Source organism: Amaranthus tricolor, chromosome 1 (assembly GCF_026212465.1).
Source record: "Amaranthus tricolor cultivar Red isolate AtriRed21 chromosome 1, ASM2621246v1, whole genome shotgun sequence".
NCBI classification, from domain to species: Eukaryota; Viridiplantae; Streptophyta; class Magnoliopsida; order Caryophyllales; family Amaranthaceae; genus Amaranthus; species Amaranthus tricolor.
In genome coordinates, this window is record NC_080047.1 from 15,713,223 (window position 1) to 15,725,464 (window position 12,242).

Below are 12,242 nucleotides of genomic sequence, written 5' to 3' on the forward strand. Positions count from 1 at the left end.
TCATGTACTCCGTTACCCACATTTGCTATTTATGTAATTTATTTTTATTTTAACTAAATAAAAAATTATAAAAATTACATATTAATTTAAGAACAATAAAACAACATCTTATATAATTATATTATTCTTATGTACGAGTAAAACTGAAATAAGATTAGAGATAAATAATATTACTATTAAAATGTAGCGAGTATTGTAAACGGAAGGAAATTATATATTTACCACAGAATATACACTGGAATAATAAAGGAAAAGTGGCAATAATTATGTAAAAAGTATAATATTGAGAACATCAAAAAAGCATATGGATGAGATAAAAAGAAAATTTGAATATATAAATGAGAATCAAATAGAAAATACGAACATGACTGAAATAAAATTATAGTAAATCTGAGAAATCAAAATGAAAAGTGTACGTTGTAAGGCGAAGGAAGTGTGAAGATTAATAAGGTATTCAAAACAGATCTGATGACATGATATATATCCGACCTTCTTACGAACCCGACTTGACCCGATTTTAAAATGAATTTAAAAATATGTAAAAATCAATATGAACAATCGACCCAATTTTAAATCAACCTGAAACAAATAACCTGAAATCAACCTGATGACCTAAATAAACACATCTCGTGCTTTGGGTTGGTTCAAAATCGAATTTTGTGTCCCTATTAATTATTATATAATTTTAAATTCATTTTGAATTCAAATCATTACAAGATCGGATGAATATCAGAACACCTCTAGAGATTAAACAACATGTCATTTGTTTAATTATTTATTATAATAATGTCGTGCTTAGAACTATAAGTTAGAAGTCGCTAGGCTTGTAAGTTGTGTATAAGTTGTAACATTATCCGTTCTATTATTGTTGTTCCATTTCCAATTTCCATCAAAAGTCAAACATACCCGTAATAATAATTCCCCTAAATCAACATCTCCTGCGTCCTGTCTCTGTTCAGATCACCCTTAACCATCTCTCTCTATCATCCCTATCTTTTTCTTCAACAATGACTTCTCCACAATCAAAACCCAATTTAGACCGCCCCATTGCTATTGAAATCCAACCTTCATCTCCTCGTTACCCCACCAATACTGACACTTCTCATCGCAAAATCGCTATACCCGTTGATCTTAGCGATGAGAGTGCTTTTGCTGTTAAATGGGCTGTCCAGAACTACCTCCGACCCGGAGATTCGGTTACTTTGGTCCATGTCCGACCCACTTCTGTCCTTTATGGGGCCGATTGGGGGTCCACCCATTTCTCTACTTCGAGTGAAGACCCTAATGATGATTCTGAACAGCGGAAGAAAAAGCTGGAAGATGATTTTGATAGCTTTACTTCTGGGAAGATTAGCGAGATAGCGCAACCATTGGTTGATGGAAAAATCCCATTTAAGGTTCATATTGTAAAAGATCATGATATGAAGGAAAGATTGTGTTTGGAAATTGAAAGGTTAGGGATGAGTGTTGTGATAATGGGGAGTAGAGGATTTGGGGCTTCTAGAAGAAGTAGTAAAGGAAGGCTTGGAAGTGTTAGTGATTATTGTGTTCATCATTGTGTTTGTCCTGTTGTGGTTGTTAGGTATCCTGAAGAGAAAGATGTTCAAGGGGATGTTGGATCTTTGCATCCTGTTCCTGAAGAAGATTCTGGATTACATGATGATCAACAAGAACACTTGCACAAAGGTTTTTTTTTCTTTTTTTTTTTAATTTTTTATTCTAAGGATTTTGTTTATTTGTTCATTTCTGCTGTTTATTCATTAAGAAATTGTGGTTTGAGATATTTTATTTGGATGCTCCCTTGATAGGAGGGAAACTGTGGGACTTCAACTCTTGTTTTGCATCCCTAGGATATTTGCTTGCTCTATAAAATAGAGTGAGTGTGCTATTATAAAATAGAGGGAGTGTGCTATTATGGCCCATTTGATTATCGGTACTAATTGTTGGTAATGAGAATGATTTGTAGCTAATTTTTGATGATTAGTATCATGTCATTGGTAATGAAAGTTTGATAAAAGTTTTTTTAATAATTTTACACTACCATCTAATACCATATGTTCAAATGGTATTACATTGAATAGAACTTTGTGAAGAAAATGAGATTGTTGAGGAAGAATAAGCATGAATATTAAATTTGTCAAGAGATATTCCTACCAAAACTACACTAACTTTCCATTATCATTCTCACCATTGAGTACCGATTACCAAACGGTTAATTCAATGAATTTTAGGTGTATCAAGTTGTAAAAATGTTTGTTTGACAAGAAACCTGGTTTTTATGTCTAGTTTAGCCTAATTTTTCCTAATATTTAGTATTAAAGCAAAATTAAGAGGGAAACCTGTAAAGCGATATACGTTAGCATGGGATTTCCTTGCAAAGTAGATGTAATTCATTGTTAACAATATAATGTTTGTTATCATCTACGAAATGAGTCGCGGATGTAAACATTGAACTTTTTGGGGGTGTTTGTTTGATGGTGAATTGTTTTCCAGGAATGTAGTGTTTGCATTTTTTATTCTTCAGTTTATTTATAAGGAAATTGTGGTTTAAGATGATTTTTTTTACAAATTTCTGATATCGTTTTGGACCCCAAAGATTTTTCAAACTGCTTTAATTTAGGAAATGGGCTATTAATTCAATAAGTTGTAGGTTTATCTAAAACACTAAACTTGTATGCTCAACCGGAAAGCTGGTATCAAAGAAAATTAAGAGGGGAACCTGTAAAGAGAAATATATTAGCAATGGATTTTCCTAGCAAAATAGATGTAATCTGTTGCTAACGATATGATGTTATTTATCGTCTATGAACTCTTTGGGTGTGTTTGTTTAATGGTAAATTGTTTTCCAGTAATACAGTGTTTAATTTTTCCTTTGTTTTGGATGAAACATATTTCCGGGAGTAATTTAGCTAGATAGAACTAAGGTTCCTTGTGTTGACCAAAAAGCATTTTGAATGGCAAATGAATGTCGATGGAAAACACCATTGTACGTTTTTTTGCTTTGTTTTGTTTGTTTGCTGGAGATGTATGAGGAGAAAGGGAACTGAAGAATAAAGAGGAGAGGAAGATGAAGGAAAGGACTAGGGAGGACATTTGGCTTCCCTCAGCTGCAAAAGTATGATAGTTTCAACCTTTCCGAAAACTGTTTTACATCCCTCAAAAAAGCTGTTCCCATCCTTTCTAATCCAAACTATTTCTTATTACTCTTCTTTTCGAACTAAGCACACTTCCAATTGTTCAAAATACTTTGGTTGAGATGCTGTCCTACTATAGAATTAGACAGAACAATAAAGGTACTTGTAGTACGTTGCATTGCAAGTCTGTTCCTGATGAAACAAGTTTTAATTTTCCCTTGGTTTTCTGTTGGACATTGTCATTTTATGTTTGCGGTGAGCATGAAACCAACAATTTGAAACGCCTTGCTTGATTCTTAAATGAATGATGCTCCTTTGCATGCACTTGTGTATCCGCGTTGTTGTTGTCTTGTTAATCTAGAATTCCATCATCATTTGTGTACTTGCTTAAAAGAAACTGCACAAGATATTTTGGCTTTAAGGGGGTGTTGTGCAAGTGAAGAATAGGACATTGGCGATAATTTGACTTTTGTGGGAATGCTTTAAACATTTTTCAATCACTTTGCAAGATTGTGGGTGTAAGCGGACAATGGTGATGTCCTACATATGTTAACCCCCTCGTTTTTTTGGCTACTTGGATTGACGGTGCTACCGTGCTACCAAGGTATTTAGTCAAAGTCCCATTCCTCTCCACGTCCCACCAAATAAATATCCCTAGAAACAAATGGTGGACTCACGAAGGATTATGCAAATTGTAATGGAAGGTTTGTCAAAGAACTGTTATACCTGTCTGTAAGCATGTCTTTTTACCATCAAGTATAGGATTTTAATAGAATTCTTAAAGCCTGCTAATATGGTTAGCGTGTCAGATTTTTTATTAGCTGTCAAGGCTTCTATAGATTAAACAAGTGATACAGATGTGGAGAGCTCAGCTTTGTGTCTTTTGGGATTGTCTTATTCATTGATAGAAGTAACGCTTGACACATCGTGAAAATACAATTTAACTAGCCATAAAGATCTATCTTCATATGCTAAAGACACACATGAGCCTATTTCCCAAGGATTCTTCAGGCCCCAGGGCATCCTGTTATAATCTACTAGGAAAAGTTGTAATTTCATATCAGCCTAAGCACGGAAAATTTTTGTTGCAATTTTTTGTTTATCATAATAACATTATTATGTGAATTCAAGGGAATAGATGAGAATCCTAGATTGTTAAGTTATATTGTGGTAGTTATGTGAGGTGATGTACAAAAGCAAAGGAGAATTGTAATTTTTAATTCCTTTCTTATCAGTTTTGCTAAAGCCATGTCACCTTTGGATTCACAACATAGGGTTTCGCAACTTTCACATGATTTGTTGATTCGTTTTTTAATTAATATTGGTTGCTGTCCTAACTCGTATGTTATCCTTTATCTAACGCTGGTGTGTGATTTTAGTCTATGCATTGAACATCGACTCTGGTACTTTACAAACAATTATAGACATACGTACGTAGATTGTTTCGTAAAATAATTGGTAGTGCTTTCGAATTTGTGATAGTTTGGCTCATTTGTTTTATCTATAAACTTATGGATCTCATCACTTCTAATGCTTGTCCATGATAATGACTTCCGTTGTCTACTTGAACAATTGTTGTTTCTTGTGATTGCACAACCGTATGGAGTATGAGCTACTTTTTCATTTCTTCAAATATTGCTGCCATTATTGTAGTCATTATATTCATTATATTCTGGAGTTCAATTCATGTTTACTTCAGTTAAGCTGGAAAGACATCGTTACAATTTTATTCATACATTTCCATTTGTCTGAATTGACGTGTAACTGCAATTAGATAGACGAGTGCAATTTATTGGTTCTCTGTTGTAGCATCCTCACCTATTTGTATAGCATGTTAGAAAATCCAGTCTTATACATCATTTACTCTTTTTGGTTTTATGCAGATTAAGTGAACGTTTCGTGTTGCTGTGGAAAATCTGTAATGAGGTAAGCTGCATCATCCCTTCCAATTTTTATGAGAACAGAGTCAATGGAAAGAAAACAGAACATGTTGTGTAACATGTCTTACGAACGCACATATCTCTCAACCACAACCATTGACAGGTTAACCTAGTCGCCGTGGCTATAGGAGCATTTGGTCTATCACCTAGAAATATCTAGGAAAAGCACACCAAATATGCACTAAAGGTTCACAAATGGAACATCGACCTCACTGATTTCATGTTAAATCTGTTTTTACTCCTTGGAATTATAACGTTGACCCATTCCCCTCACTTATGAGATATGTGTCTCATGCGTGCACCTGTTGTTATCCTTTGGGACATCCTATCGCCTTAGTGCGACATATGCCTTTTTATATATTTTGCTTGAGCGTACGGCTTGGTTAATTTGTTGCGATAACTTTGCTAACACAAGCTTTGTACCTTTTGACATTGGTCGTTGATTTAGCATATCTAATACTCTCTATGTCCCTATAAATTGGCAATGCTTTCTACTTTGTCTGCCCATAACTTTCTTAAACTCTCCCGTTATGAAAAATAATACAAAACTCAGTTTGAGATATAATGTGAGCAAATAAAGGTCCTAACACCTCTATTTATAGGAGTTCACAAAAAAACCCTAAACTTAAACATTTAGGAAACTAACTATTACTAAGACACTTTTAGAAAACTTATATAATTAAGAAAATATTTTTTTTGATTATATATGACCTCTAATTTATTAATTATTATGTAATAATAATAATAATAATGATGATGATGATGAAATGAAATATGGTTCTATTAAAAAAAAAGAAAATAATAATAATAATAATAATAATAATAATAATAATAATAATAATAATAATAATAATAATAATAATAATAATAATAAGAGGAGGAGGAGGCGGAGGCGGGGGCGGGGGAGGCGGAGGAGGAGGAGGAGGAGGAGGAGGAGGCGGAGGAGGAGGAGGCGGAGGCGGAGGAGGAGGCGGAGGTGGAGGAGGAGGAGGAGGAGGAGGATTACTTCTCAACTATCCTTTCCTTAAATGACATATGGCTATCAACTCAAATTAATGAGTCAACGAAGCTTTATGTTGATGAACTTGTCTCAACAACACCTTCCCTTGAGCATATATATCTCTACCTTGCTCATAAACATAGCCATAATCACTGAGAGCCCACTACTAATCATGATCCATACACCTATCATGTAAATATGATATCCTAATTTCTCCGCTCTTTCTAAAGAGATTAGATTTCTTCCTAAACTCGGTACATACCTTACCTCATCTGACCTAGAGTTACTATTTGGCCATTGTTATGCACAATTTGCCCTCTCCGATACACCTATTTAAGGATAAAACACTTTCCTTCCTCCCACATAGGGGATTAGACCAACCAGCTCATCTTTCACCAACTCTTGTATTAGAAGAAATTCTTTACCTTCATCTTGCACAGTAGCAACAAGTTTCTTCTCTTTAGTCACTTTTAACTCCTTTATGTCCTCTTTTGCTTTTTAACAAGTATATTGAATATGACCAATTTTCATACAGTGACACTTTATCTTGGAGTTGTTTTTACCAACTTTTTTTCTTGTTGTATGCCTTAGCCACCATTAATACCCTATGAGATGTTTCAGCTCTCGATTCTTGCACCATTAGTGTCTCGGCTTCTAAAAGACACACGATAGTTGCCTCCAAACTCGCTCTGTTTATCCTACAATAAAAAAGATCATTTATTATACTTATTTGGTTCAGACACTAAGAGAAGAATATATTTGTCTTCATCCTTAAACTTCTCATCAAAATAGTTTAGCTGGGTGATCAGTCTATTAAAGTGATTGAGATGATCTCTTAAGTCTCCATCTTCTTCCATATAAACCAAACAAGCCCTCCTTTAGGAACAACTTACTAGCCAAAGACTTTGACTGATAAGTCTTTGCTACCCTAAAAATCTTAAAGGTTATCTACCTCAAGAGCATCATACTTGATCACCGTTACAAGTGTTAATCTGATAGTTGATGACACACGCAACTTCATATCAACCCACTTTGATCCCTCTACGTCTACATGCTTTTCATTCTTAAGAGTTGCATATAACCCTTGTTGGATCAACAACATTTTTACCATGCTCGACCATAATAATTTTTCCATTACTACTACTACGATGAACCTAACTCCACTATGTTAGGAATAAACAATTACTTTAAATGAGATACCCATAACAATAGCACACAAAAACAAAGATTTATAATTTTAGTGAAATAATGCTTTCAAACCTATATTTTTATGAACGATTGTCGACAAATAATACTAGACTCCGTTTGATAACTCTCAAATATTTTGGATACAAACTTAAGCAAACCCTAAACTTTTACAATTTGGTGGTGGTGAACTAAAAACTTTTACGATTTGGTCGTGATTACTGATTAGGTGATGTGGTCTTGTTTTTGCACTATGGTTTGTTCTGCAAGTTATAAGTGGGCTTTTATTCGTCTCTGATTCGGTCTCTGTTTTGCAGTCAAAGCATGTTCATCCAGCTGAAGCTCGGTCTTTCGTCCTTTTAAAATGACTGAAGCTTAATGTAATTTGTGATGATTCCATTGCGTTTTGGATTTGGATTTGAATTTGGTTTAAAATTGTGAAGTTATTGTTATGTTGGTGTGCATCTTGTTCAAGTTTGAAATCTTTCAAAATTGCTCTCTTTGGAACTTGTCCTGTTTCACTTCTTTGTTGTCAAATTCGGTTTATGAAGTGGCAAATTCAGATTCAGATTCTCAGTTACTCCTTTTTTTTTTTATTTTTTTTTTATTTTTAAATTTTAGTGTAACGGCTGATGTAATTAATTAATAATAATGGAAAGTTTTTGATGCATAATTAAATCAAGAACATTCATATTGTTCAAGGATTAAAAATGTGTAAAATCAAATAATATTCCTCTGATTATTTTTTTTCGTTGACATTTGCATTATTCAATCAAAATACATGAGATGATTTGGTTAAATAGGTTTACATTTAAAGTTATGTTTAAAATGACATAATACTTATTTAAACTTTTATAAATTAATGGTTTTTTCCTTTGATCAAAAATGGATGTAACATTATTGGCGATATAATTATCAAAAATAGATGTCATTATTTTCTTTTATGCATCTTTTAATAATTAAATATAATATTTCTACTAATAGTTAATCTAAGAAAATTATTGTCAATAATTAAATATAATATTTCTAATAATAGTACCAAATTGCCATAAAAATGGCATTTAAATATTTATTTGGTAATCACAACAATTTAGGCTTTTAGCATGAAGATATACAAGGTGATATAAATATATATACTCCATTCATCTAGTTAGAAATTAGTATCATACACAGAGAGGGCTTAGAAGTACGGCCCCACTAACGCAGATCACAAGACGCAACTTTTCCTTTTCCTCGAGTGCAACCGAGAAGAGACAATAGATGCCATGCCCAACGGAAAAAAGTACTAGCCTATTTCCATTAGCCAAGAGACTTGTTGCTCAAATCGGACGAGCTAGTCTTGGTTGTGAACGACGAATTCGAATAAATGTGTGTTTGAGAGCTCTGAGATGAGGATGACTCGGTGTAAAACTGAATACTTTCCTGGCCATCAACGAAAACCTGGAGGGACCTCGGCATGGGCGGCATATTTAAATCTAAAACGCCTTCGAGTATTTGAACCACTTGCCCCATTGACGGCCTTTGAGTTTCATTGTCTTGAATGCACCAACATGCAATCTTACACAGCTTCATAACTTCTTGTTCATCACCATTTCCTTCCAATCTCGGGTCCAACACACTCAAAATCTCGGTAGCTTTAGCGACTTTGCTAGCAGCCCAAGTTGGGAAGAATTTCAGTTTGCCATCCGGGGACTGTTCTGTGTTTCTGTGGCCCGATATCAGCTCAAAAAGCATCATACCGAAGCTGAAAACATCGGCTTTCACAGTTATTGGCACTCCTGAAATCCACTCAGGGGCAAGGTACCCTCTGGTTCCTCTCATTGTGGTCAGGACCCTGCTAAAATCGCGGCCAACAAGCTTTGCTAACCCGAAATCAGCAACTTTTGGGCAGAAATCTGCATCCAAAAGTATGTTTTCAGGCTTAATATCACAATGAATGATGCAATCTCTACATTTTTCGTGTAGATAACACAAGCCTCGTGCTGTGCCGAGTGCAATTTGGTATCTCTTATTCCAGTCCAAGTGTTTCGATATGTCGTCATGGAAGAGATGGGTGTCCAAAGAGCCGTTTGGCATGTAATCATAGACCAATAGCTTTTTCGTCCCTTCAGAACAGAACCCACGAAGATGAACAAGATTAACGTGCTGAATAGTCCCAATCGTGCTTACTTCTGATCGGAATTGCTTCTCTCCTTGGCTGAAACTTTCTAGCTTCTTCACAGCAATTACTGATGAATCCGGCAAAGTCCCCTTGAAAACAGACCCGAATCCACCTTCACCCAATTTATTAGAAAAATTCTTTGTGGCGGTTTGCAAGTCTTTGTAACTAAACGAAATCAGTGAACCTTCAACTGTTTTCGTTGAACTAGTAGCTCGTCTTTTGATCTTCCGAAATACCCAAAATCCCAAGCCTAAAAGGACCGAAATCGCAATAACCGACCCTACAACTCCAATAACCAATTTCTTATCGCTCTTGTTTGGGAACTCTGAGGCTGCGAGCCTAAGATAAAGCGTTTTACCACTGCTATCGCCATCCGAAACCTGCTGAAAGTTCAACAGATCTTCAAACCAAACAGAACACCCATTACTACTATCATATGCATAAGCATTGCAAGAACAATTCTTCAAGCAAGCCGATTCACATTCCTCAATGCTTATACCACTCAAAGTATGCTCATTTTGAGGTAAAACCGAGTTGGGATACTCATAAAACCCGTCTTCCTTTTCCCCAGAACCTGATTTTTCACACTGCAAACGGGTTTTCCTTACGCATCCACTCGAGTAATCATTCAATCCCCAATCATCTTGACTCATAGGCTTAAACCCTTTTAAGCAATCACAATATGGCATGTTTTGATTGCAACTCCCATAAGCACCACAATAAGCATAAACTTGACATTGCTGCTTAGGATTAGTCCAAAACAAATTCCACTCTTTGCTATTTTCCAGCCATGTTAACTGCCTAACCTGACCAGAAGTATCCATTACAAACCTCGAAATAAGCGACCGATCTCTAACACTATAAGTAAAATAACTTTCATTTTCATCATCAACATAACTAAAATTGTATATATAATTCAACCTCATTTCAGGTACAAGACTAAAAATTTGATCTTCTGAATTCCATGGCCCACTAGTCCAATACTGTTGGGTGTTATTCCACATAATGACATATTCTTTAGTCTTGGCTTTAAGCTCAATAGAGAAAAGACCAGGGGCAGGATCATCTAGATTCTTCCATGAAGTAAGCTTTTGAGGTTTATTACTCTTTTTATCAAAACTTAGCTTACCCCCAGAAAGCCATGTATTGGTAGGATGATCAAAACTCTGCCAAATTGGGGGTTTATCAGTTCCATCCATAAGAACAAGATTTCCTGAATCTAACAAAACTGCTTGAACAGATTTAGAGGAAATTGGATTCAGTTTTGTGGACCAAATCGATGGAGAATTGGACCCATTTGTAAGAATCAAATTACCATTCAAGATTTTAAGCTCAAAGGAATGTTTATTTAAGATTGGGGTTTCTCTATTTGCTACCCAAACAACGGTTTGTAATGACACTTTTTTGTACCAAATGCCTATGTAAAAGTTGGGGGATTCACCTGATGGGCTGAAAATACCCAACTCAAAATTTCCATCGGGTTGTGAAATTATTGTTTGATCACCTGAGATTGAGTTGTTTTGTGTAATTCTATCTACTCCATATGAAAAAGAAGGTAAAAGAGTGGAACAAATATAGAGGAAATAAAACTTCAAAGGTAATTTTTTGTTGTCTTTCATGGCTTCCTAATGAAGAAGAAATAAGACAAAGAAAGAAAAACAAGAGGATTTCTACAGTAATGTACAAAGTCTACCACAGTGGAATACTGGAAGCTTAGGTGCAGATATTTTAAAGAGAATTGAAAATGATGCTCTATTAGACTATATCGTGATGCAAAAATACAATAATGGTCGTTGTTGCAGTAACGTACACAGTAATATGATAATGGGTATCGTTAAATTTCAACTTAAACTATGAAATGTCGCTTCAAACGGCCTGAATTGCAACTTTTATCCATTACTATACGGGCAATATCGATAATGCAACTTTGATTATAAAAAAAGTTTTTTTTTTTTTTTTCATAATTTTCCATTACCAACTAATCTCACATTTTCAAATAGTAATGCATTGAAATGAATTTTGTAAAAAAATAAAATTATCGAAAAAAAATAAGCACGACTATAAAATTTGACAAGAGATATTTATACTAAAATTATACTAATTTTCCATTACTATTTTCAATATTTAATCAAATTATCAAATGTTCGTACAAGTCTAAGATTTGTGAACCAAAGTTCACACAAGACCTGCTTGAATACGATATACTATTTTGGTAGTTTGGGCATTGCATTTATTGACAACAAAAACATAGTTCGACTTTAATGTTGTAATGGGTGGTGGAAAATTCACAACGTAGGCTTGAGTGGAACGAGACCATTTTGCAAGCACCCAAGTCACAATGAATAGTCTTAGGGTATTATTAAATATCGCCTCCTTTTTATTTTATCGCCATTCCCTCTCAATAAAATTACGAATTCGCTCTTAAAATTTAAAAAATTACGAATTCGCTCTTAAAATTTAAAAAATTACGAATTTGCCATTAGACTAATAATAATAATAATAATAATAATAATAATAATAATATAAACAAAATTAATAATAATTATTCAAAAAAAACGAAAAAAATAAAATAAAATTAATAATAATAATAATAATAATAATAATAACAACAACAACAACAACAACAACAACAACAACAACAACAACAACAACAACAATAATAATAATAATAATAATAATATTAATAATAAAAATAACAACAATAATAATATAAATAAAATTAATAATAATTATTCAAAAAAACGAATAAATAAATAAATAAATAAAAATTTAATAATAATAATAATAACAATCACAATAAAAATAATAATAACAACAACAAC

The 12,242-nt window shown here is 33.9% G+C and overlaps 2 protein-coding genes across 2 annotated transcripts; one reads left to right on the top strand and one right to left on the bottom strand.

Annotated features, from left to right (window-relative positions):
- The first annotated feature begins 847 nt into the window (after nucleotides 1-847).
- LOC130805730 (universal stress protein PHOS32-like) lies at nucleotides 848-8,028 on the top strand. The gene is made up of 3 exons (XM_057670515.1): nucleotides 848-1,686; nucleotides 5,018-5,060; nucleotides 7,577-8,028. Exons 1-2 carry the CDS (start codon nucleotides 1,008-1,010, stop codon nucleotides 5,020-5,022), a joined length of 684 nt encoding a protein of 227 aa, XP_057526498.1. The 5' UTR covers nucleotides 848-1,007; the 3' UTR covers nucleotides 5,023-5,060; nucleotides 7,577-8,028.
- Nucleotides 8,029-8,269: 241 nt separating this feature from the next.
- Nucleotides 8,270-11,221, bottom strand: LOC130805724 (G-type lectin S-receptor-like serine/threonine-protein kinase At2g19130). The gene has a single exon (XM_057670511.1). The coding sequence runs from the start codon at nucleotides 11,037-11,039 to the stop codon at nucleotides 8,559-8,561; it is 2,481 nt and encodes an 826-aa protein (XP_057526494.1). The 5' UTR covers nucleotides 11,040-11,221; the 3' UTR covers nucleotides 8,270-8,558.
- Between the last annotated feature and the right edge of the window lie 1,021 nt (nucleotides 11,222-12,242).

Excerpts from the sequence above, each read along its gene's own strand:
- LOC130805730 (XM_057670515.1), top strand. The coding sequence starts at position 1,008 with ATGACTTCTCCACAATCAAAACCCAATTTAGACCGCCCCATTGCTATT.
- LOC130805724 (XM_057670511.1), bottom strand. The coding sequence starts at position 11,039 with ATGAAAGACAACAAAAAATTACCTTTGAAGTTTTATTTCCTCTATATT.